The sequence below is a fragment of the Corapipo altera genome, unplaced genomic scaffold (assembly GCF_003945725.1).
Source record: "Corapipo altera isolate COAL_440 unplaced genomic scaffold, ASM394572v1 22, whole genome shotgun sequence".
Lineage (NCBI taxonomy): Eukaryota > Metazoa > Chordata > Aves > Passeriformes > Pipridae > Corapipo > Corapipo altera.
This window is the reverse complement of record NW_020884886.1, coordinates 4,310,813-4,338,176: the sequence shown is the minus strand read 5'-3', so window position 1 is coordinate 4,338,176 and position 27,364 is coordinate 4,310,813. Positions and strand designations below refer to the sequence as shown.

Below are 27,364 nucleotides of genomic sequence, written 5' to 3'. Positions count from 1 at the left end.
CACCCTGAAGTTACATGTAAATGTCTGGGATTCTCATTCCTCTTAAAGAATAGGGAAGTAAAACAAAAATGGCAGAAGGGTGGAATGAGTGAATTCTGGACAGTCACCTTATGTTTAGGTAAACATAAGGAAGTAGTAGCTCATGTCCTTTATTCATTTTGGCCTGTTCTCAAGAAACAAGTATTTTAAGCCATCTGCAAATTTTCCCTTTGAAGAATGCACTTAACTGGAAGCCCTATGTTTCTGTCAAGTCTGTAACAGCAGTATAAATAAAAAGCATAAATAATCAAACTGCTCAGGCTTCAACAACTTCTAGCTCATAGCTACATCCATCATTCTCAAAAGCCTGTGGAAATGCCAAATCCTACTTCTACCTTATGCAATGTAACCTTTAAAGAATAACTAAGAAAGATGCTTCCATTTTAAAGAGCTTTTGTGGGTAACTGTGATAAATAATCTTCACTATGTGGACTATTTAACTTCAAGATTATCCAAGACCATCCCTTGTCACCTGTAAACTAAAGCTTTTTGGTGCTGATACACATTCTCATACTTAAATGAAATTAATGTAAAGGGAAACAGAAGATACCTATGATGGTCTGTAGCAAGATGGTACATTCAAGCTTTGGTAGGGGTGGGGGTTTTGATTGCCTCATAGTTTTTTTTCAGGGAACTATTAAGACTTTGCAGAACTTTTGTACAATGAAATATCTATCCAGGATTCGCAGAAAAAGACATCAAAGTAGTCAGAGAGCAAACAGCTCTCCAAAGATGAACAGAATTATATTACACCTTCAATAAACACAGTGAGGGGTCACGAAAGACAAAGATACTCCAAGTTAAGTACAGTATTTAAAATCTATATGAATATCCATTTTATAGGAAAAATGATGGGATGCATTCCAAATCTCCAAGAAAGTGGAATTAGACAGTTAAATAATTAAGTACTGAACAATAAGTGATCAATTTTGTACAAAGTTTATTAAGATGTCCAGAAGAATAAATTTGAAAAACCATGTAGCAAATAGTAATTTTAATTCAAGATTACAAGGTAACTTAAAACACCTAGAGCATTTATATAGTTGACAAATAAAATACAGTGATAATTACCATCCCTGAGCAACACTGCATTTTAAATATCATAATAAACAAAGTTACTCAAATGTACCTACGTATGCAGACATAAAATAGTTAAAATTAATTAAAAGATGGACACCTGAAGATAAGCAATTTGCTCTTTAAGGATGTGAAGCACAACTGGTTTTGGCAAACCTAAATATTACATTTCAACAAATCAAGCTGTTAACTTACTCTACAAACTACTAAAAGCAGTGCTGAATGTGTTTTATTTTGGTTTGACTGATCTTTTGTATCACATACCAATAGCAACTTTTTTCCTTAATGGAACAGTAACAGCCAAAGACAATGTCCACCTTTTTCATGTAAACTAAACATTTCACATATTTTGTATTCAGCAATGCTGTGAATTTGAAAGCCAGAATGAAGAACACAGTATCCTCTGACAGTCCAGACTTCAAGCAGCAGTCACAAGGCGTAAATTTTAACAAGTTTCCACACCCAGCTTTTACATTCTCCTGTTTTCCAAAAGCCGTGGGTGGGAAAGTATTTAACACAAGGATCTACACAGAGGGGTCCAGCAACTGGATGGTGCCCAGGTCTCCAGATACCAAGTACCTCAGCCAACACGAACAGTCACCTAATAAAAATAAAATGCTATTTTATTTTCCCAACTGAGTATGACCAATAGCTCTTAAGTTAACATCAGCCTCTTCATTGCTGAGGAAGGAAAATGGCAACTTCATTAACAGGCACTGCTAAGAATCAAAAGTTAATTTACAGAAATAAAAACATCCTGAATACTGAAAAATAGTGCGAACATCAAAAGAATTTAATTTGTTCTCTGAATTTCTTGTGTACTGTTAATAGTGTTCATTATATTGCTGGTTATTCACAGCTTGATCATGCACCTTTGGCTGTGGACAAACTGTATCAGCACAAGTAGAATTTATTTATTTAATTGATGGCCCTGCCAAATGTCAACCAGCTTTCTAGGCCCCTATCCATACTTTTTTCCAAACGCTAGCAGATCTGAATTCAAGAGATTATGTAATATTTCCTACATGGTAACAAATATAACATTAGAAATGTAATAGATCAAGAAATGCCTCCTATAAGTAAGTTTATAAGTACAAACACAGGTTCCAGATAACAGTATTTTAGCTGTCGATTCAAATGGAAAGAATATAGTATTAAAACTCCATTACACTTCAATTAAACATCAATTACTTCCAAGTCAAACAACATGATTTGAGCAGGAAGTTGACTAGGTGACATCTGAGGTCCCCAGAGATAATTAAGGTCCCTTTCAACACCAACTATTCTATGTTTCCATGACTTATTACCCATGTGCTTAATATTAAAACATAAACAGAAGCTTTACAAAGCAGCAATGAAATGCTTTATGTTACCAAGAGATGTAAAACCTATCTATCTTTCAATTATTCACTATTCAGTTTCTTTTTCCTACAGTTATGTCCATTGACTTATAAATCAGGTAGATTAAGAATTACTGTATCAGTTAGAGCAAAAAAGGCAGCATTAGAAACAATAAAAGTACTGGAATGTAACAAAAGTGACATCCACTTTGCAGGATAACAGTTACTTGAGTCCTTCACATGAAGCTGAAAGAAAAGAAAAAACGAACACAATTTAACAAAAATGTTGGAAGACTGTATATATACTGCACAAGGTGTATCTTGTACTAACTCTGTAAGTTAATGATTTTGCAACACCAAGTAATAACTTAGCCCTAATTATTAGGCAAAGAATTCTTTGGCCTAATATAGAACTTCCCCCCATCCTTCCAGTGCTCAGACAGAACATAGCTAATGGCAGAACTAACAAACATGATTTGAATAAGTTTGCATCAGTAAGTGACTGAAGCTCTCACAGTAAAGAGATTCTGAATTAAGTATTTTTTAGAAGTACATAGGTGTTGTCAGAATGTGGCCTAAGTTAATTGCCTCCTGAAAAAATCAACTTTCTTGGTATCTAGAAAATAGGATGAAAAATGCAACACTAGTTTCAGTTTGTTTATGTAAAAAAAAAATAAAATAAAATTTGCATTTCACTGTCCAAGCCATTAAAACATGTTTTGCCTACAACTCTGGCACTACACTGATGTAAATCCAGCACTGTCATATTCTTCTTACTGCACTCATAAAACTGCTGAGGGACTTCCTCACCAAAAAGGATTTGTGATGGCAAGCAAAGCTACACAGCTCCCCCACATTCTCTTAAGAACAACAAAGAGTAACTTCCCTGGATGATGTAGACACCTGTGACATCCCTGACCCTATTTACTGAGCTCTCTTTGATGTCTTCCTTAGCTTTTTCCATTTCACAGGATTCATTTGATAAATATATCCCAACAAAAGATGTGGGAACCCATTTTCAATGTAGCAGTTATTGAAAATTAATTTTTCAAGTCAACAAAACAGACGGTTTTGCCTTTGAAAAGTTTTTTTTAGGAATAACAAAGAACTTCTCGTATCTGGCAGTTTTCCAGACAAGCAGGTTGATCTGTACTGTTCATCACAGCAAATGAAAACAACATACCTAAAGACAAAGGTAAGACAAAGCTTTTGAATTAAAAAAAAAATAGAGAAGGCAGTTGCATGTGGATGTTAATAGCTTCTCCCCTTTAGTCAGATCAAGCAGCTTTGCTAAGAAGTTTTCCCAGTCCAGGTAAAAGCTGCAGGTATTTGACCTACATGTCTCCAAACCATCCATTCTCACTAATCACTTCTTTTCACTGTCTAGAATGAAATCTTAGAGAGGAAAAAAGGATATTCTTCTCCTTTGGATAATTGTATGTTCTCTGGTTATTCTATATGCCACAAAATGTCAATACTGTAGAAGTGTAGACGAAACATACAGAAGGAATCCTTAAATGGTCTTACAATCTTTAAATGTCTAACAAAGCAGTTCACACAACAAGATAAATGCTTTAGTGTGCTTAAAAGGTAAATTATTTACCTGAAGGGCTTATCCCAGGAGTGATACAAGCATCACAACACCCATAAACTGAATGAAGAGCAACAAAGGTGTCAAAAACGACCAGACAGGCCACAAGGCAACATTGAAACTGGGAATAAAAGCAGGAAGCATTTGGTAAGTTCAGTTGCCATACTATGGAAATATCAGGCATACAAAGAAAACTTCTCAAGAGGAAATAAGATTTAAATTACTTAACCTGGAAAAATACTTGCTTCTTTATGAAAACAAAATTAAAACACTCCAGCATTACTTATTAAATTGGTATCTTAGTTTACTGTTTACTGAATGACAACTCATCCTAGAACTTCAGCAGCTGCTGCGGGTTTTGCACTGAGCAAGTCCAGTCAGTCCCACCAAGGGTGAAGATACCTTTTACTTTCAGAATCTCTGTACCTGAAGCCCCTGGAAATGACCTACTCTTTGATTTTTCCATGGGCACATGGCAGCTGAGAAAAGCCTTAATCTGAACTTCCAGCCAGCCAGATTTCAGTTAACTGAAGAGACAGGGGGAAAACCAACTTATTTTACAACTGAATTACAAGAATTATAGGTTTGACTAATTCTAAACTATAGAGAACCTTTATTTTCTTCAATCTTCCCACCGTTGCAACAAATACTGACTTTCAGATAAAACAGCTAAACAAGAGGAAACCAGCTTTCATGCAGAGAGCAAATATAATGGCTCATATAGTTTTTTTTACTCATATGCACATTTGCTCAATCCTGACTCATATAATCTCATAAATAAAGTGTCTGACAACATTTTGTGTACGTTTGCTACTTATAGATTATTTGATAATGAAGAACTCTGACAGAAAGTGATCAGGTTTTTTCTCAGCTAGGGAATACACCTTCGCCCTATTTTGTAAACTGCACAAATAGGTGCCAAAGGTGATAAATTTACAAAGCTAAGGACTTCAGTTTTCCCATACATTTTCAAGATAGAAAAGATCTTGTATATCTGCAAGTACATTTAATATACAATTTCAACTGTTCCAACTCTTGCTTTGTGGATGAAAGTTGAAACTGGAAGAAATTATGCTACGCAGAACTACTATTGTGACCAATACACGTAGAATTACAGAAATTATACTTATAAAATGAGCCCATTGACCCACAGACTTGCACAGGTTTAGCAGAAGTTTGTACAGCCTTTGAACTCACCAAATTGCTGCTGCTATAAAGGTAGCTGTTGTGATAGGTATCAATGCTGGATACTGTGCATCATAGTCCACAATTCCACAGTACCACTCAAGATACAGGATGCAGTAAAAGGCAACGGATAAACACACAGCCATCAAACAAGTGCCACTGGCGAGCCACCAACTGCAGGAAGGAAAGCATATAAACCATGTTAAGCAAAGTCACATTGCAGTTGGCACGTTAATCTTCACTCTAGTCTAGAAACAGAACAGACAATATCTGTTAATTACACAGATTATGGCCTAGAGTTCCTGTAGTTTTTATCTTAAATTACTTTTACAAAACACTTTTTGCCCTTCAAAGCTGTCTAATAGACACAACTGAGTTTAATTTTGCGATGCAGCATTTCATTCATTTTTCCCTCAAGCATCTTGGAAATGCAATATAACAGATCTTGCCAGGGATCTGCTACGCTACCACACCAAAACTAGTTTGTCAGTAATGAAACAAAAGAGGCTTCACTGCAGCTGTGCTTCTCACTGTAACTTTTTGTGCAACAGAAATTCTGCAGAAAGCTTTAATGAGATTTCAGTTTGTGAACTCTCAAATTTCACAGACAAGAAGCATTAAGATTTTTCTTTACAGATGCTGAAGAAAACCAGAGAGAAATCCAGGACTTCAAACTCAGAGTCAAGAAAACACAGGGTATGTGATTTGATTATTTAGGAAGACACACTTTTGAGTCTCTTTGAGGAGATACTTCAAGACTAGAATGGGAAAGACAATTTGTGAGGAAGGTGCACTTGAATAAAACCTTACACTTATTTGAATGTGTATTTAGCAAATAAAAATTTTAAAAAGCAAATTCTTATTGCTATTGTTTGATTACTAAGTTACAAAGAGTAATCAAGGATCTCCCTACTCAGGTAACATTTGTTCTGGAATGGTACAGCAAAGTATCAGGGGTTATTTTGGTACCTTGGTACTACCAATTGTGAATTCAGCATCAAGAGAGCAGTTGCCATAGTCCACTTACACAAGCAGTGCAGGAAGACAGGGTCCTGACACCCAAAATTTTGATTACATCCTGGAGTCACTAGTTTGTTTTCACAGCCAACTGGATGAAGGGTGTATCTAGCCTGGAAGAGCAGCTCCAGAGCAAGGCCCTGTGCAGCTTCCACATGCTGATACAATAATGACAATGGCAATGGGAGTTTTAAAGCACTTCCAGCTGAGGGTATCTAAAAATATTTGACACCCATCAATCCCATTGAAATTAATTTAATGGCAAATAAATAGACTAGAAATAGAAATTGCTTCAGAGAAATTATTTTACTAATTTTTCACTGACCTACTCAAAGAGGCCTAGAGAACTTCTAGAGAAACGAACTTCAGTTTGACATTTAATTTCAGGGGGGTTTTATTAAAATAAAAGCAAAACTACAACCTTTTCAACAAAAGAGGCAGCTATTTCTTGTACTTAAGTGAAAACTTGAAGGTACAGTAATAAAATGCCTGCTATCAGAACAAATTTTGCACGTACATAGATGGCTCAGTAGTCCACAGAAAAAAAATAATTATAGCAAAATTTTAAGCACTGTATTTCCTTAAAAATTAGTTTAATAATATCAACTTAGGTAGTCATCTGGTTCAACCTTCCTGCTCAAGCAAGGTCAGTTACTGCCAGTTGTCCAGGACCATGTCCAGATGGTTTTTGAGTATATCCAAGGATGGAGACTCCACAACCTATCTGGGCAACCTGCACCAGTGCTCAGTCACTCTCACCATGATAAAGTGTTTCCTGATGTCCAGAGGCAACCTCCCATGTTTCATTTTGTGCCCACTGCCTCTGGTCCTGTCACTGGCCACCAATGAAAAGAGTCTGCCTCTGTCTTCTTAGCACCCTCCCCTCAGGTATTTGCATTGATTGACAAGATGCCTCTGAGCCTTCTCCAAGTTGAACAGTCCCAGCTCTCTCTATTCCTATTGTAGATCTTGTTTATCCATGATTTAAAATATAGTGTTCAGATGCAACAAAACTGAATATGATTGTAAGATGAAAACACAACTTTCTTTGTAAAAAAAGATACCTTACCTATCTGCTTGCATAGTTTCTTTAACAGTTTTAAAAAAATCAAAGTAGTATGTCACAGCTATTGATGCCAAAATCCAGAATGCAGAATGAATATTGAGTCTGGTAGGAGGCTTCATCTTCTTCTCTACAGCTGTAGACTCTTCTGTAAATAAGAACATAATTATAGCACTAAAGCCAGTCATTAAATGGAGTATGATTATAGTTATGGAAAACATGATGCTTTATCTTTTTAATTCATTTATCTTTGGAGATTATAATACACTTTGTACTACAAATATTCTAAAAAGCTCTGAACGTTTACTGAAATAAAACTGACTAAGCAAGGTATCCTGTGATAAAAGGATGAAACACTAACAATCAGCATAATATCATGTCTGTGTACACTTTCAGGAAACAGCTGACTAGATTTTGTATGGGTTGTGTAACTAATTAAAGCCTCCTGGCATTATCAAAGCATTTTTATTAATCTAGCATATAGAATGTCAGGCTGGTATTTCCAATTACTAATTTATTTATACCCTTTTTAATGAATTTTGTATTTGTAAGTATTTCAGGCATAAATGATTTTCTTGTTCTTAACTGCAGTTAATTCACCAGAGATTTTCAGCTCCAGTTTCAGGAGCTACCTTGACTCACGCTGCACACCTTCAGCAGGTGAAGCAGAACTATCATTGTGCAGAAAAATATCTTCTCTTTTTCACTTCATCACTATATGTTTAGAAGAAGCAAGATAACAGAGCAAGCAGATGAGAAAGTCTTTTTTTTTAAAAGCACGACAGTAACCAAGTATTTAGGCACTCAGTATTTATACACACTGTCAAAAAAAAGGTGTCAGAGGTGCTTTTGATGTCTCATACTCTGAACTTTATCACCAGGAGTAGCCTGGTGCCTCCAGCAGTGTCATGTATTCCAGCTCCTCCACACGCTCCGACAGCTCCGCTGGAGCTCACGGGAGGTTTTATTTTTCATTTCCCAGATTTCTCCTCACACTACTAGAGCTTGGGCCCGGGAGAATTTAAGCACTTCATCCCCATCAAGCAATCCGCGGCTGTAAGTCGCGTCTCCCTTCCACATCCAGCTCGCTGTCAGGAGCAGACACCTGAGGGCGAAGGAGCTGCGGGCAGGCGGGCACCGCGCCGCTCCATCCGACGGGCCCCCGTTCCTGTCGCAGCGCCCGCCCGGCAGCGCCCGGCCCCGCTCTCCGCGCCCCGGCACCACCCACCGGCCGTCCCGCCGGTCCCGGGACGCGGCTGCGGCGGCCGCGGGTCGCAGGGCTCCGGCCCGCGCCGCACCGGGCGCCGGAGCCTCGGGAGAGCGTCCCCGTCCCCGCCGCCACCGCCGGGCTCCATCTTGGGCCGCTCCGGCAGTGACGCGGCGGGGCGGGAGCGGCGGCCGCGACGGCCCTGGCGTGAGGGGAGGCGGCGGGCACAGGGCGCCTCGGCCCGGGTCACGGCCCGAGGGTGTGTCACAAATAAACAGCCTCAGGGATCGCTCTAGTCCCCGCTGAAAACAGTGAACGGCGTCACGTAAAGCCAAGTGCCGCAGTGACGGCTGTTATGTCAAAAATTATTAAGAAAATTATTAAGAAAACTAATGGGAAACACAGTGCGTAGAAGTGTTTGGCTCATCGCACCCTGGCAACCAGGTGCTCTTGAGGGCAGATGTTAGGAAAATCTCAATTTTTGTGACAGAGAACAATAGTGAAGGTGGAACATGAGGCAAATACAAAGCTCTGAGGGGTTTCGAGAGCCTCGGGACTGCAGCTCATAACTGGAAATAATTAACATATTTACATGACAAACTAGGTAAAAGTTAAATAACCTAGTAAAATGGTAAAATAGATTGTTTCGGTTCTGTGGCTGAGTTCTGCACGGCTAGATAAAAAGTAACATCACCATGTTTCTGCAAACAAAACCTTGAGACCTATTAGATTATCATGGCTTTCTTGTTTATTCACAAACAATTTATGGACAGACTCAAAACTACTAAATTATGTTGACAGATTAATTTAAGGTCTGGTCCTTATCAGAATACTGTGAATATAAGTACTGTATCTTTTGGGGTGTGTTCAATGATTAAGCCATTAAGCCATGGCTTTTAGAATTGAAATTTGTTTCTGATAGTAATGATTCACGGGGCTGCTTAGATGATACATGTAGTTACAAATTCTGGGCTTTCTTAGACAAAACTGTGTTCCAACTAACACAAAAATCCCGCTGACTTCAGAGTGGACGTACCTGTGCAGTATGGCAGTTGTTACGGATAGCTTTTCTTTCCAGTGGAATTAAATGTAGAAATATTCAATAAAACCTCAGATTATTATAAAGTAGATTGAAGAAAAAAAATTCTTTGCATACCAGGAGAAAAAGTTTGCAGATACTTCCTCTGTAGTTTCATGATGAGAAAGCAGGAAACTCAAAAAGAATGGAATGTAGACTGTGGTTAAATAGTTATGTATTTTATCAGTAAACTTTAAAAAATATTAGGCCGTCCTAAGGGTAGAAACTAACTGGTAGAAACTAACTAGGCTAAAAACTAAACTTGCTCTGGCCTGCACTGCTCTTAAGCAGTTCTAAACCTGCTGGATAACTATATTTTCCTAAATATCCTCTTGTCTGCTTTATAGACAAGTGAGGTTCTAGGGACAAGGGAAATAAGGTTTCTGGTTTCTTTATTACTGTGTGTTGAGTTTGAGTAAATTCAGCCTAAAAGATTAAAGAACAGAATTTTTTTTTTCTCCGCATAAAGTCAGGCCTTCATTTACATCTGAATTTCATGTGAGACGTGTCATAATAAGTAGAAACTGTTTTCCCAGCCTTACAATATATGTCACGTAAGGGCCAACCACATCATAGTCCTCAGTGACTACAGGGATTATTTTTTAATTAGTGCAGTTCAATATTTTGAAGTTAACAGCTCGTGGGAGCTCAGAGCGCTGCTTTCTTAGCAATGAAATAGAGGTTTCTTTGTTTTATTTCCTTTGAGTGGAATTACTACCTCAGCCTTCACTTTCATCTTAGTGATTCAAATAAGAAACAAAGGAAATCATGCTCTTTCTTTGCAAAAGCTATTCATAGGATATATCTTTGATTTAATCATAGCAATTAAATAAATATGTATGCTTGAAAAGATTAAGATCTGTTAGAATTGTTAAACTGACCACTTCTGTTTACCTACAGGCTAGGTATTGTGCAAAGAGCTGAAATAAGAGCTTCCCTTCCCAGACTCACTATTGACCTTAACTGAGACCGCTCATGTTCAGTGTTTGTAGAGCTAAGATGTTTCCTGTGATCTTTTTGCAGTGCTTCTCTGATTCAGAAATTATTAATCTGCTAAAGAGTAGATAGAGATCAGGAGCTGAACTGAGACAAAATGAACAACATAATTAATGAAGCATCTAATCAACGGGCCCATTGTGGATAATTAATTCTTGCAAGTTAACATTTAAGAATCCCTGCAGAAATGTTAGGAAGTATTTTAAAATGTGGTGCTCGATCTGATAAATTTAGTTAACAGTCTGTGAAAGAAATTTGTGAATTTGAAGATTCAGTGAACGAAATGTACACAGAGTTTGCAGCGATTTTTTTGTTAACTGTATTGCCGATCTCTTGCATAGCATGATTCAGTTCCCACATTTTTGGAACTGAATTTAACACCTTTGCATTCTTTTCTTTTAAGTAAAAAATAATGTGTTTTTAGTTATTTGAATGTCTTTAAATGTTCAGGGTTTTCACCTATAACTGCAAGTTGAATTTTGCAATCTAGTTGCATATTTTGAATTTCATTTTCTTGTTGCTTGCTGAGGATTTGCTGTTTACTGATTAGTTGGTTTTATGTTGATTTACAGGTAACTCTTAATGACACTCACAAATGGTAACTTTTTATGTCTCCTGACTGGCTGGATATTTTAGAATTGGACTTCCCAATTAAATTCTCACTTTTAGGAAGACAAATTAATTTTCTAGTATTCTAGCAAATAGTTGTAATTTTTTCCCCATTACAGAAGTCAATAGCTAAATTAGCCCAAATGTTATCTGTTCACAAAAGACCTGGTTGGAACTTTCTTCATTCCAAAGTAAGGTGGTCTCCTGCCTATGTTAATTTTTAGCTGAAGTAGGTTGGATGCAGTGTAGACATATTTTTCATTTTGAGGAATGGCTGTGCTATATACTCTGTGCTTTCTGTTCATGAACCAAGTAAAAACAAAGTGAGTAGTAATTTGCTGCTTATCTTCTACTATCAGGAGTAAAATGATTGGATGTGTGGAGACTCTCAGTCCTTTCTTTACCTTGTCCTTACACTGAAGCATTTACACTATGTGAAAAAATAAATACAGTGTCTGACTCATCTAGGTTACAAAGAAGCCTCCAAATAGTACTACAGTTTTCTTGCTTTCATCTTGCATTCTTTTAACTATTTTAAATTCAGTACAATGGAAAAAAATCAGCAAAGGACTTAAAAGCACTTGGTGTGAATAACTTAATGCAGATCTGAAAAACAGCTGAAGGTTAAAACTCAATTGACTCTGAATGTGGTCCATATACAAACTATTGAACTCAAGCTGAATTCTCATGCGAGTATTAAATTGCAGTGCAGCCTTGAATTGACCCTTTAGGAAGGAAACAATGCATATAATAGTTTGTTTGATACCAAGAAGGCACTACATATAAGCATGCAAGCATTTGAACTCCATGAAGGAAAAGAAAGCAGGAAAGATAAAGGCAGTCAAAAAGGTGAAGGGTGCATCTAAGAGAAGAGGAAAAAACCACACCACATATTGCCATCTGATTTATCTAGGTATGTTATTCTTCACCTTCAAAGTTGTCAGCAAACTACAAAGAAATAGCTGATCCAGACCAGTACTTTAATCTGGAGTATCTGTTTGATAGAAGACCATTTCAACACTCTCAATTACTCTGATTAAATATTAGGTAGCATCAGTGTTTGACTCATGCCTTTCGCTATAATCAGCATTAAGAATATAAAATGAGAAGAGAGTTGTATTCTTTCTGTCTTGCATCTTCAAAAGTGTAAACAAAACCAGAATAAATCCAAATTTATCCAAATGTCTAAAAATTATCCTATTTATCCAAAATAAATCTGGATAAACCATTCTCCTACAAGTTGCTAAGTAAATTTTCCTGCTGTCTCTTCTAAATCATTTCTTGAGTTTAGTTTCACTTAACTATGCTTACTTTCTTAAGGGAATACAATGGCTCTCAAAGTGTTTTCCCAAGACTACAGTTTAATGATACAAGCATTTGGCAGCAGTACTCCAGCTATAATTGTTCTTGACTACTCAATCCCCAGTAGTGGTATATAATACCTCTCAGTTTGAGGATTTGATCTGGTTTTAAAAGCCTGCAAAAAGGCAGGGGGTGGTGGAGAGGCAAAAATAAATAGCCAGATGTGGGAGGGTGGGAAAAGAAACACTTGGGAATTATTGAAACCGACTTCTTTATTGAGGAAAACGTCTGTGCAACCATGCATCTATAACAATATGACAAGAATTTCATACTTAGGGCACTTAGGAACATCCTAAAGTTTTGTTTGGTTTTTGAATAATGAAGATTACACATCTAATTCACACAGAAAAGACTATCAGTTGTGGGCACGGACATTCAACTGTGTTATTTATCAAACATTCACTGTACAGCAATATCGGTCTCTTTCAATGTGACTTCATTGCTGCATTGGTAGAGATTAACATTATTTTAGGCTGTGAGAAAATATTAACTATAATTTTGGGGATGTCTGGTGTCCCCAGTGCCTGTGATTTCACTGATGTAAAAAAGAAGGGACAAAGGTTCTTGGGCGTGTGGATCTCACTGTTAACAAGATTGGAAACTACAGATCATGTTCATGTGTTCAGCATAGCAACATCTCACTGATGTGTAGAGTGTGGGATCCAGCTCATGCTGTTTGCCTGGAGAATTTTTCTGTGGAAAAAAAGTAAATACAAAACAAAGCTCTTACATGCTTCACTCATGTATAAGCAGGTTTTCTTTACCATCATCCTTCACAGTCCATTACCACTTATGTATCTTGTAGGGTCAATTTTTCATGTATTTTTATCTGGTATTGTAATTAATTGGACAACAGAGTTAGAGGGAACACTGACAGAGTGCTATACTGTCCAAGAGAGACAGGAAGAGAAAGATGTTTGCTTTAGGAAGACTGAATTCAGTAATTTGAAATTTTGGCTGGAGATGTTAGTACAATTCCCATATTGTTTTGACTAATCTGCTTAATATGAATAGGTCTTTAAGAGTATCAGCTGAGTTAATATTTTTTCTTCTCATGGAAAACTTATCCAATGCTAAACTCTGAAATCACTTAAGTTCTGAAAGTTCACCAAAAGAGCTGAACTTTCAAAGGTTCAGCTGAGACAGAATTGTAGCAGCAAGAAGCAAGAGGAAACATATTTCATGGTGTAAGATAAAGAAATTGTAGAAACAGACCATAAAATGTGTTAATGTAAATGGTAGAATGGATAGATCGGGAAAAAATTATTAAAACACTCTAAGAAATGTCTGTATGAGTCAGTCAAACCTTTTAGACTAGCAATTGATTTAGAAGTTCAAAGCAGAAATGCAGGCATTAAGTGAAGAACTTGCTTTAATGATAAGAAAGAAGTCTAGAAGAAAATTCTGGTCCTGTCTCATCCACGGAAAACATGAGCCTTTGTCACATATGGATATTATGCAGCGTGTTTTCCTCCTTGAATTCCTTCTCATGATCAAGAGCTAAAGGCCAGCAGAAGGGAAGAAAATATAATGCATAAAAGTGCATTTCATGGTTTACATTTATACATTGGAAATTCACTAAATGGCTCCTGCAAAAACAGAATGAAGGACTAAACATGGTGTATTTTGAGCCATCTGCAATGCAGGTGGAATTCTGGTGTTATTTTTCATTCAGTTTGTCACCTAAATGAGATGTAGTGACTTGAATACTTTCAGATGGATGTCATGCTGCCTGAGAGGAAGATTCCAGTATGCTTAAAAGCATCTTTTTCTAATAAAACAAGTATAGGTGAGTTCATTTTGACTGTAATCAGGCCTCAGTTAGGCTTTCTATACTAATTTAGTACTAATGCATTCCACCTAGAAGTTTGAGAATAGTGGTTTAATGGGTGGCTAGGCATACAGAGGCACAATTTCTGTTTTCCTATTACTTTTAAGTAATTTCAGAAACTATAAAACTACTTCTGTAGGAAGTCAGTATTTTCCTTTCGCTGTAACTCAGGTATGAAGTTGAGTAGCAAGAGCAGGTTTTATACAAAGAATCTAGTGAGAAGGGCAAAACACACAGTCTCCAAAGACTGAACAATCCTGAGTCTTGTAGAATAAATTTTAAAAGAAAAGATAAATAAAAAATAAGATGTGTTTGAGAAAGCTCTGTGATGTGAAGTCTTGCAGAATAAAGTTTAATTTAAGCAAAAAGCTTGAAGGTTTTACAACTTTTACACTGTGAGAGCATAAAAGCACAAGGATTCAGGTGCAAAAGGAATTCCAAGAAGTGCAAAGAAAAGCAGTAGATTACAGGGGCAAAAAGAATTGTGTCTTAACAAGTGCAAAGGAAAGTTACTACTAAAACTTCCTCTGGTCCAAGTGAAATTTAGAATTCAATATAAAGTAACACTTCCTGTAAAAGTACTAATGGGAAACATAAGATGCTGCTTTTCTTGGCTGACAGAGCAGAAAAGAATCTTAGAGGACTCATTTTTTTTTCTTGATGGCTAAATTGGGAGAAGAAAGGGGTAAATGTTGAATATATTGACTGAGATATCTTGTAACCTGTGAATACAGCTCAATGTACAGAACAATATGCCTTTTTTTCACTTATCTCACACAAAAAGTTTAATATTTGCTCTCTTATTTCCTTAATAAAGGTGAGTGTTACAGCCTTAAAAGTTTCCGACTGGAATCATATGTTGGGTCTCTGTATCCTGTGGTCATCAGCTACGAGCCACTACTCATGTCGGGGTCTGACTACATTGTACTGATGCAATCGGATTATAGCACCAGGTGGGAGGATCGGTTTTCACTGGAGAAAGAAGAATGAACTACTCTAATGCACCAGAACAGTGGAGGGCTGAGCACAACAAATAAGTAGCTGTCCTTTGAAGATTTTTTTTTCTTCCAGTGATTAAACTCCCTGCTCAAGTGCTTATACTATACTTATAGTGAAAGCCACTAGCTTGAAACAATTTTCTAATTCACATTGCTTCTTCCTTCCCCACCCTGCCACAGACATTCAATTTCCAATGCACTATTTTAGAAAGGAAAACTTTAACAGCAAGGCGTATTTTATTATGGAGCTCTATATTATGCTGTTTAAAAAAATCACTAAAACATATTCTGGAACATTCTGTAATGCTACATTACTGTTACCTGATGGTCTCTACTAAGTTTACTGTGACTTCACATTAACAGTGACCGCTAAACATATAATTGGTGGAAAAGAAAATTTTAAAAAATTCCACATGATATTGTCAATTTGTATTAAATGCTAAGAGAAGCTTTATAAAAGCATTCTCTTGCACTAATTTTTCAGTACCCTGATCCATGTTACAGCAAAGTAATCCCCTGTGGTTACAGTACTGAGTGAATACTGGAAAACTGTAAATTGTTAACATTAATTTTATCTGTTTTCACATCTCAATTTGAAATGCAAGTGTAAAATATGAAGTTACGAAGTAAATATTTAATGACTTTTTTTCATACTATAACACCCAGGTCTTACTGGTAAGATCAGAACTCTATTTACATTCTCATTTATTGAGATTTTTCTGTACAAAAACTATACTAAAATACTAGCTTTAATGGTATAAATTCATGCAACTAAACTAGAAAACACATAAAATAGAATTCATACTGGTGCTACCCTATCTCCTTTTTTAAAAGTTATATGTTTTACAGTAGCTTTTCTGCTTCTGCAAAAGTTTGAAGGGCTCCCTCTTTTTTCCTCAGAATCTAGATTGACAGCTGTAAGTATAAGAAAGTTCCTTCTGAATATTGCTGTTGGTTGGTTGCAGCTGAGAAAAACACAACAAAAAGTGCACATCCATCAGCTGCATGATTCTGCAGTGTGGCATTAAGCAATGTCCCTTTGCCCTGAAAGCACAGGAAAAAGAAAATGGTGGGGGAAAGGTGCCTTAAAATGCTTTAAAAATACTGTTGCACGACGTCAGAGCTTCTTTTTGGTTCTTGTTTCCATCGGATATGGATCACCTTGTCTGTAGATTAGAAAATGCTGGTGCTTTTCATGAGGAGAAACCATCATTCTCCCAAGATGTGAAAGACAGATTGCAATACTCCAAAGTATGAATTTACTGTGAATATTTATTTTCAAATGCACAGCATAAATAATCCAAACTGCCCTTACCAGTTTGAAAAAGGAAAAAAAAAAGATGCAGCTGATGAGTTCGCGAGCGCATCAAGAAAACAGCAGGGCCCTTATTGAGAACACGTGTGGTACTGCAGGTGCCAGCAGTAGCACGGCCAGTAGTGCCACTCCACAACTTGCTGCCCTGCTCAGGAACTGACCCCAGCTACAATATCCTCCCACAACACAACAAGGCAGCTGGGACCAGCTGGACGATGGAAGCCAGGGCAGAGAGATGGAAGATAATCCTGGTTTGTGGACATGGAATTGGCCTTTTGAAGTGTAGGAAGAAATTCAGCAGACGCTTCAATATGTGTGTCAAACATGTGCTGTGGTCAACAACAATTGAAGATGAGAAGTGTAAGGGAATGTCATAATTTGGAATTAATTCTAAACAAAAAACAAACAAAAAAACCCCATGAAAACATGAAACAATTACTTTCACAAACCTGTCTGTGATCTTAATGTAATCTGTTGTAAAATTAATACAGTGAGTGAAGAGATTAATTGCACTGTATTGATTCCCATTTCACTGACATTTTGTGTCCTAAATTTAAAAAAAAAACAACAAAAACCCCCCTAAACTTTTGAAATGTTCTCAACTTCTCTACTCATGTCTGTAAATAAATTTTATTCTATTTATCTCCAAAACCATTTTTCATGAATTAACAACAAACACTTACCGAAGAGATCTTACATTTATTAGGTGCTTTTATTGCAACTTCTATAAAACAAATATGTACTCAGAAAAACGGGACCCAGTGTATCAGACAGGTAATTTTTTCATATTAATACTTTTAATATATTCAATATTTCTATAAATTCAGATATTTTTTACTATGGAGTTTTATAGAAGTGTACCTACTTGAAATCACTAAGCAATTTTTTAAAATAAACACCATACCATCAACTGTTTTCTACCACTGTTTGTAACAGACTATTTCATGGTAGGAAACTTTCTAGATGGAAGTATTTTGCATTTCAGTAAAAACCTATAAAACTTCAAGTAACTTTCCCCAGGCAACTCTGTCTCTTACATATGTGTAACAAATCTGGACTACTTAAATTGTTTTGGTGACTGCACTGTAACAGCCTCTTCAAATAATTTATAATCTGTGGATTTATTATACAATCATAAAGTGACAAGATTTATTATATTTAAGGTGGTATTTTAAAGTAATTGGTTTCATCAGTCAATTTTTGGTCCATGTAACCACTTATATTGAAGGCAGTTGCATTACTAATCAAGACTTCCAGTAGCAGTGCATATCCAGGTAACTCAGTCTTTAGATTTTCACTGAATGTGCAATATTGCACACACAAATCTGAGACACTATAATTACGCATTTTACAACACGGACTTAGCGGTTTATCAAAGCCTGCATACACTAGCTACACTGTGTAAAGGGGATATCAGTCATGCCATTTTGGATTTGAACATAACAAAACATTTATTCCACAGTGGGTTTTTTAATATGAAAATCCTCTTTGCTCTTAAAATAGTTTCTGCAAAAAGCCACACAACCTAGGTCCAGGTAAAACGTTCATGCCTATAAATTATATCCATTACTGGGAGAATTTTAATACAGTAGGCAGTAATTATTGTCAATGTCTCTTAAAACTTGTACCAGAAAATATACATTTTCCATAAAATCAAAAAATAAAGTATCTGAAAATGTTCTGTGATCAATCTAGAAAAACGAGCCCAGTATTAAAAGTTAAATTCTGCTTTCACATATACAATTCCAGACCAATGCATAGTATTTGTACAGGTGACAGAAGAGTTTGACTCCCTCTGCAAGATTAAAACACAACAGCAAAGTATGCAAACTTTTATTTCACAAGTTTCACTTTGTCCTTCCGAACTTTAAATTTGGGATTGTTATTCACTTTCTTATTAAATGTGACAAGGATCTCCTCTTCTGATTTGTACTGTTCAGCACCTACTGCGTAAAAATGAGCTATAACCTGCACAAAGACAGAGGAACAGTTTTTAGTTAGTAAAGATGACTCCACTTTAAGCAGTAATACATTCATGTTACTGTATTAAAAGTAGCATAGAATCTATGATGCTATAATTTCTTTGCAGAATTAGCACTGAATTTCTTCCGTAACTCAGTAAGCAATAAAGAGCCCATCCTTCAGTTGACATTCTGTCAATTGATGTTCTGTTAAATAATGTCAAACCAGGATTTTACAAACTTCAGCATTACAGAAAGAAATTCACAAGACAAGAGGAGATTAAAAACCCCAATGTTTTACCATACCTTTTTCCTTAGTCTTTTAATTGAAATTTCGTTGTCTGGAGCCTGTCTCAGAACAGCTTTGATGGTTCCGTTCCAGTTGAATTTAACTAGAAAATAATTAGGTGTTAGGAAAATTAGGCATTGCCAGGTCTTCTTCTCTAGTATAGTTAGGAAGGTCCTGTCTCCTCAAGCTTAGAGCATGGGCAGTCAAATACCACCTTCAGAGGTCATTAATTGGTAGTTCTCAAATAACAATCTGTATGTTCAAGCAACAGCCATAATGTGTTGGATGATAGGAAGAAGTAGCTTTATCCAAGCATAAACTAAGGTCTGACACATCTGAAATCCAATTTATGATTCACTGAGCAAAAATGGGGATATGAGAGATACCAGGAGGTACAAGAGAGCTTTTTCCTCTGTGCTGGCTAACGTGCAGGGAAGAGACTTCTTGTGGTGAAACAAAGACATCACATTCCTCACTGCCCAGTGGAACCAAATGGAGCCAGAGGTTGCCAGCACAGCTGAAGCAACAACTGAGAGAAGTAATTCAGTGTCAGGTGTGAAGTGTAGCACATGCTACTTACTCTGACCTGGTGTGTATATTGAATATACATTTATGTACGCTGCGGCACAACGTATTTCATGGTTTCCTGCAGAAGCACTGTATTTATATTCTGCATTAGGTCTTTTGCAAGGTAGTTTCTAAATTAACTAAACTGTCCCTTTAAGAATACCTTTATTAGTTTCCACACTTTTTTTGTTGTCATTGGTGTTTTCGGTTTTCATTTTCTTTGTTTTGATAGGAGGTTCCTCTGGAGCTGGAATTGGATAAACATACACAAAAAAATTTAAAACTAGAAGAAAAGTTCTGACACGACTTAAAGTTCTGTTCTTCTAACATGAGTTTATATTTGCTAAGAGGTTCAGATTATACAAAAGAACTGTGCAATCACTGTTAAAAAATAATCTAATTTGTATATGCAGCTTCCTACTTAAAAATTCAACTTAGGTAATTTATTAAGCTCTGGAACTGAGAAAAAGCATCTTCAAAACAAACAAGAATATAAGTTGTATAATGAATACCTTCTACATGTTTATGTTTGCGTTTCTTTACTTTTGTTTCCTCTTCAACTTCACTCTGATGGCCATTTCCATTTGTTTCAAATTCATTCTCCACGCTCTCCTTTCCTTTCTTGGACTTTTTACTCTTTTTTACCTCTGACTGGTTTTCTAATTTCAAATCTTTTTTCTCCTTTTTTTTGTTCTTTTGTCTCTCTTCTTTTCGTTCTCTCTTATTCTTTTTCCTCTCAACTTTATCATCTGTAATTCCATTTTCTTCTGCCTCTGTTTTTTCCTCAGTTTCTGCAGACTGGCGCTCTTCCTTCTGTTGTGGTTTGTCCTGTTCTTTTTCATTTGAAATCTTTTGTTGAAAAAGAAGATTATTACAATTTTTACATACCTTGTTTTGACATTGCAACTTTCCCCTACTACAAAATTCATGAAGAACACTAATTTCTCAAAATCAATTAAATTTCTTACATCTGATAACATCAGATACCTGAGAAATAGCACGAGTGTGTCTGATTCCTCTTTTAACTAAAGACTAAATGCTAATTAATGTCAAAGAAGAAGTGTTATCTTACAACATATATAATTCCTAGTTGAAGTAAATGTCCACGTGTTTTAACATAATTGCTAAATGTAATTAAGGGAGTGAAAACTCTTTGATTTACACAAGCAGAACATTACAGCAACATACAGAACCTATTCCCAAATATACAGCCCTTGAGTAATAATCTTAATTTTGCCACCCAGTTCCCTGTCTTGGGATATGTCTGGGACAACAAACCATTATTGCATGATGTTAACAAAGGCACTTCTGGTTGTTTTAATTTTACTTTTCTCACCTTAATATATTTGGTCTTCTTCTAACATTCCTTGGCTGATAATTATTTTCTTGTTGAAGAATGAATATATTAATGAAAAAAATAATATTTAATTTTAACTTTAAATTTAATAATTACTAGTGAAATACAATTACTGAAATGTTAATGTGGCTATTTAGTAATATAATAGATCTTTATACAAGGCAACTTAACACCAACATGGTTTTGTAAGGAGTAATTTCAATTAAATTTGAATGTCCATTGAGTACATAAAATTCAAGGTATGTTTTACAAAGAATATCTTAAGACTTTTTTTAAGAACTCTTAAAGGTGCATTGAAATTATCTGAGCAAGAAAGCTGTGCTATATATTTTACTTTAATGCTACGCTCTATGGACAGTGCAAATTGTTTGTATTAAAATAGAAGTTTTTCAGATTGAAGATTTATTTTCTTTAAAAATTAGTTTAAGTCAAGAGAGAATATTTTATGACTTAAATGAAGTTCTGTTGACTCAGTATTAATGTTCCAGCAAAACAATGTACTTCAAATTCAGTGTCCAGAGCTAATATTATGTTCATATCCTTTAAAAAATGTGTTTCTTTCCTTCCTGGTTCTTATATTTGGATTCTTCAGAAAAACTGCAAATAGATTTAACTGGAATCATCAAATCAGAAACATGAAACATAATCAACAGGGGATTAATGCCAAATCTATGCCTACACTCTTCCTCAAAAGAATGTGGGGGGAGAGCATCTTTACCTCAACAGAGAAATGAGATCTGTGACAGCTTTCTAATAGAAGCAATACATGTACACAATCACAACAACACCCTACCAAAACATGCTAAGCTAGTAATGAAATAGCAAAGAATTAGGCACTGACAAAAAGGTCAGGGTGAGTGCACAATTTGGACAAAGAAGTGGGAGGCATTTCCGTCATGAACTGGAGGATCTTCTCTCTCCCCACTAATAAGATAGGTGAACTGGGTGCTGTTAATTTTTCAGTCCAATGCACACAAATCTGGGGCCAATAAAGTTCTGAAAAGATATTTGATTCCATCCCAGTGTGTGCTAAAAGACTGGAACCAAAGATAAAAGTAGTGGATTTTCCTTTCTTTATGTACTAGTAGCATTAAGTTGAATTAGCCTTCTGATTATCATGTCACAATTGTGTCACTGTGTCCAAGTTTTCAATCACAACCTACCCAGTATTCACAACTACTTCAGTGACAGTCTGTTCCACAAGTAAGCAATTCAGTCTAGAAATATTACATTATAATGGAATCCATGGTAACAACAGGACACAATGTTTCTGCCAGCATCTACAAAAGGAGTCTGAAAGGCTTTCCTTCCAGCATTTGAACCACATTCTTGTTGTATGATGTTGTACCTCTAACTTAACTTACCTTTCTGGTTGCTTCTGAGAAAACATCCCACACCTGATCTTGTAAAGTGCTGTCAGTAATTCTCAAACTGTTCTTGATCCAATTCTGTGCAGGGAAAAAACAGCAATAACTGAAAATGTGCACCTCTGATTTTCTTTCTTAATTACCATATATTTGGTTCTTGGGTTTATTTTTCATTTAAGAATCTAATCACTGCTTCTGACTAAGATCTGGTTACAAGTTACTGCTATGAATCTCTCAAACCTCCTTACTAAATTGTACTATGGCTATGTACATAATGCCTATGTACTGTTATGAGGCTACACCACTCTCTGAATTGCCTCACCAATAGCAATCCCAAAGAGGTTAAGTATATACAGAAGATAATCCTCAAATTTTTTAATACAAGTGGTTATGTTAATGTCCTGCCAAACCTTCTGACTGTTCCCATGAGTTAAAACATTAATGATCTGATCTTATTTATTTGTGTACTGGACACACGCTGGTCATGTTCCTCAATGGATACCTTAGTTTATTACAGAAAAGTAAAATTTAAACAAATGTCTGGATGCAAACATTTGAAAGTTGTTTGGGTTATTGCAGGAGCTCCTGGTGAAACAAAGCCATAAATTTCTACTTATCTGTTTACAGTATCAGCAACAGATCAACTTTTAGAAACATGGAATTCTATATAAAACCTAATGTAAAGATTTTTGCACTGCACTGAAAATCCCAGGAAAGGTGCATTAGTAAATTGAACAATGAACTGCAAAAACATTTGATCTTTCACTGCAACATATATTACCAAAAAGAAAGCGGCTTCTTGACAATATAATTTTCCTTGGTTAGAACATTAACTTTCTAGAAAAATATTTTAACCTTCAGCTCACTAGCAGCAATTTCACCACAGCTCTATTAGGTTCTATTTGAGTGCTTTGGGAGCAAGCATGATCTTCTCTCAGCCTCACCATCTGAGGCACAAAACAGAGAGGAGAAAAAAAAAAAGGCATCTTGTCAGTAATTCTTTACTGATACCACATGAAACATTTGGAATTTACTTTAGTGAAGCATGCAGTGTGGAAGATTCTGTCAGAATACTGAGTAACAGGAAAATTCTCAAAACAGGATCTTGCCTTCACCAGGGAAAAACAAAGCCAGAGAAATAAAAAAATCTTTAAAAGTATGTCTAAGAATTTGGACATTCAATAGAAATTGGAAATAGGGGAAAAAAGAAAGGTATTGAAAAAGGAACAATTTAAAGATTATGCTTAAATGGTGAGTCTCTGGCTTAATACCTAATTAAACTGGCACACAAAGAGTCCTTTTAAGCATGGAAATGTATTTTACAAATATTGCCTATTTGAAAGTCAGGCATTACACCATCTGTACCAATGCCCAAATAAGCAATTTGTCCCACCTTTGTTAAAAGAGAGTAGCACTTCCTAAGAAAGTCTGTTTTTAAGCTCACTGCATAGATTACTACAAATCTCCATTAAAACATACCTGAAACTTTACTTTTTTTCTTGGAATGTTATCAAAGGCACGCATCTGCTCCAGGATGTTCCGCACTTTAGGGCTTATATTTGGTTTCTTCATTACTTCATGGATTTTCTAAATAAGAAAAACAGAATTAAATCAGAAAAGCAGCATAAGGATCTAATGGTACATCCAAGGTGTGCAAGTTTGAAGTACACTGGAGAGAATCACCCAGCACCCACAGCTGGTACAGTCTGTTCACAGGAAATGTTCAAAATGCATGAGAAAAAGACTGATCTTTGGTTTAATCACAGATCATTAGATGCATCAAAGTTACCTATCTAAGCATTTATACCTATACAGTAAGCACAGGCAAGCAGGACTGCTCACCAGTGCTTTCTGATGTACAAGTTATAATCTGTAATAAATACATTTTAAAGTAAAGAAACTGTACCATATTAGGGATTCTTGCAGCATGAAAAAGACCTTTATTAAGAAAAGCAATTGTCAAATTATCGTTTTTTTGCAAGCTTCTGGAGTTAATTGTGAAAAATCAGGCTTACTCAGATGCCACAGTTTGATATCCTTTTCTTTTGGCAGCAGTGCCAGCTTCCGCAACCACTAATCCCTGTAAGACTGTTCAGGATATTCCCGTGCTATGGGTGTCAGCACAAGAGAACAGAGATTAGGCCAGGGCAGTTCCTCACGGCAGTTCCTTGAACAGCACTGCTGCTTGTGGGGGTGAAAAACGGCTGAGCTTCCTGGAACTTAAAGATGCAGCCACTGGACACTGGAGAGTCTTCCTGGACTAAGGTTTTGTGGATGTGTTAAGACTATTGGAAAAGGGTCTTTGGTAATAATCCCTCAGCTTTCTGTGTAGGAAGAACTTACTTCTGAGGTAGGCTTACAATGTTCATGAGCAATAGCTCTCACATCACGCTGCCTTTAACAATGTCCTCAAACCATGTTCAATCTCAGCCACTACTCATCTTTGACTGTATTACTCATATACCTTGCGTGTGTGTGTAGCTTAGTACCTTGTTAGATTGTGTTCTATACAAGATAGAAATCAACAAATCCATGTATGAAGGTGATTAACTTATTACTAATGGGGTTTTAAAAATGTGTTTGAGTTCCTTCCACAAATCAATGAAGAGCCTTAAGAGGGCAGATTCTTGCACAAGACAGAAAGGGTATTAGACATTTTCATCTGTGCTGGAGCCTCTCTTGTTCAACATATTTACAAAATATCTGACAAGAGGTCAGGAAAATTTTCCTGATGATTGTGAAGCTATTCAGGATGAGGACTATAAGGACTGCAGAAAGATTTTAAGAAAATGAGCGACTAGATAATAAAAGGGTAAATTACAGCCAACACAAATTCATGTAAAGCAGGATGCAAAGGAAAAGCAATCTTAACTTCACATCTAAAATGGCAGGCTTCAAGTTGATCGCTGGAGCTTAGACACAAGATCTTGGGTTTAAAATAGCCAATTACATGAAAATGCCAGCACAGTGATCAGCAGCAGCAAAAAAACAAAACCAAAAATAGATTAACTGATAAAAATCACTTTGAAAGATACAAAGAAGGACACAGAAAACATCATTATGACACACAGTAAATCTATGGTTCATCCATATCTTCAACTCTATTTCAGAAGCATACAGTAGAACTGGGAAGACTTCAGAGGACCAAGGAGATAACTTACATGTGAAGAAAAACTGAGCAGGGTAGAATTTCTCAGCCTGGAGCACACACTCAGTGTGCAACTGAGAAAACTACATAAAATCAAACTAGTAAGAGATAGATTCAAAACAAACAAAAGATGCATTTCTTACCAGGATAAGCAAAAGACCTGCCTAAGACATGCCAAAAGAAAGCTGAGGATATTGGGAAAAACAGATCTCTGGTTTGATCCAGTACAGCCTTTTTAGTGTCTATAACGATTATAAACAATAGTTATTTATCATATCTGTATATAACACAAACTTACCTGAATCCACTCCTGCTGTTTGGCATCTCCTTTGTTAGTTTTGGCTTCAAAACCTTTTCCACCATATTTCTGGTCTTCACTTATGCACTTCACATGTTCCTTATAGTCATCACCCCTGAACATACAAGATTTTTAACCATAGGTCACAGAGATGCTTCAGTCCTTTGAAACGTGCAACACTTAATCAACAAATTAAGTATGTTCCAAAAAGAACATTATTGCCAATTTCACTCTCTCTGCAGCAGCAGAGTAAATAACAGCTGTTGATCAGAAGCTGAAAGCTCTGTCGCTGATGTCTGTTTACTGCTGAGGTTTAGCTGTCTGTGAGGTTCAAATACGGATGATTAAGCCTGAATTTCTATAAGAACACGTATATTTTTTAAATACAAATATTATTATTCAGACATAGTCACATTTAATTCTAAAAGACCCCAGAAAAAACTTCTATTTGTGACAACCTCTGCAGAGTGAGAAAAGCTATTTCACATCCTTTACCTACCAGAAATCCTTGCCACAATCCATGCAAGACAGGCACTGACAGTTTCTGCAGATGTTCACATGCTTTTCAACCTGTGCTTTCTTCACAGCTTCTCCACATGCATTGCATGTGAAAACTACCATGTTGGCAAGTGGTCAGGAGCTTCCAAGAAGTGGGTACAACCTCCTTCCTCCACATACAAGCTCAACCCTAGAAACACAAAGAGGTCTTACACTTACGGCTTGAAAAAAACACGCGGATGGCCGGAAAGCACCTGTGCGTGCACCCACCCACAGACGGGGCGAGCAGTCCCATCCTGCAGGTGCAGGAGCTCGCCTTGCCTGACACCCTGAGCACAGGGGAGAGCAGTGACCCGGGAACCAGCACTCCCAGTACTCACCACCCCAACCTGGGAACCAGTAACCCCCAAACAAGGAACCAGTAACCCCTGTACCCGCCACCCCAAACGAGGAATCAGCAATCCCTGTGCCTGCCACCCCAACCTGGGAACCAGTAACCCCCAAACAAGGAACCAGTAACCCCTGTACCCGCCACCCCAAACGAGGAATCAGCCTGCCACCTGTGCCAGCCTGTGCCTGCCACCCCAACCTGGGAACCAGTGACCCCCAGTACAGGAACCAGTGACCCCACACCCACCACCACAAACCGGGAACCAGTAACCTCCATATCCATGACCCCGACCCAGGAACCACTAAACCCCATACCCACCGCCCCAACCCGAGAACCACTGACCCCCCACCACCCCTAACCACCACCCAACCAGGGAAACATTAACCCCCAACCCAGGAACCAGCAATCCCTGTACCCGCCACCCCGATCCGCCTCCTTTTCCCGGCACGACTTCCCCCGGCCCTTCCGTCCCGCTCCCCTCAGCAGACCCGTCCCGGCCGGGTCTAGGCGAGCGGCGCTGCCGAGGGGTAGCCCGGCCATAAGCGTAGCCGCCACCCGCGCTCCTGGCAGGCAGCCGCTGCTGCCGTGCCGTGCCGTGCCGTGCCGTGCCGTGCCGCCTCTCCCGCTCCCTCTCCCATTCCCATTCCCGTCCCCTGCACCCCCGCACCTCAGCGGCCGCCGCCTCCCGCGGCACGTGCCGCCGCCCTGTTCCCGCCGCGTCCCGGCCCCGCTCCGCCCGGCGCCTGCGCCGCCCCTGCCCCGCCCCGCGCTGCGCAGCGG

At 37.4% G+C, this 27,364-nt stretch overlaps 2 protein-coding genes across 5 annotated transcripts; both read right to left on the bottom strand.

Annotated features, from left to right (window-relative positions):
* Positions 1-959: 959 nt before the first annotated feature.
* Positions 960-8,676, bottom strand: TMEM128 (transmembrane protein 128). The gene is made up of 5 exons (XM_027642828.1): positions 8,541-8,676; positions 7,319-7,460; positions 5,245-5,406; positions 4,073-4,168; positions 960-2,702 (listed from the first exon to the last, which is right to left on the bottom strand). The coding sequence occupies exons 1-5, from the start codon at positions 8,665-8,667 to the stop codon at positions 2,693-2,695; spliced, it is 537 nt and encodes a 178-aa protein (XP_027498629.1). The 5' UTR covers positions 8,668-8,676; the 3' UTR covers positions 960-2,692.
* Positions 8,677-17,406: 8,730 nt separating this feature from the next.
* Positions 17,407-27,301, bottom strand: LYAR (Ly1 antibody reactive). 4 transcript variants are annotated; one of them, XM_027642823.1, is made up of 9 exons: positions 27,252-27,301; positions 26,195-26,383; positions 25,696-25,810; positions 23,729-23,836; positions 22,247-22,330; positions 20,038-20,374; positions 19,689-19,772; positions 18,976-19,061; positions 17,407-18,676 (listed from the first exon to the last, which is right to left on the bottom strand). In XM_027642823.1, the coding sequence occupies exons 2-9, from the start codon at positions 26,314-26,316 to the stop codon at positions 18,542-18,544; spliced, it is 1,071 nt and encodes a 356-aa protein (XP_027498624.1). In that variant the 5' UTR covers positions 26,317-26,383; positions 27,252-27,301; the 3' UTR covers positions 17,407-18,541. The 4 variants fall into 4 exon arrangements, with proteins under 4 accessions (XP_027498624.1, XP_027498627.1, XP_027498626.1 ...); XM_027642826.1 differs by lacking the exon at positions 27,252-27,301 and adding an exon at positions 27,073-27,095; XM_027642825.1 differs by lacking the exon at positions 27,252-27,301 and adding an exon at positions 26,464-26,565.
* Between the last annotated feature and the right edge of the window lie 63 nt (positions 27,302-27,364).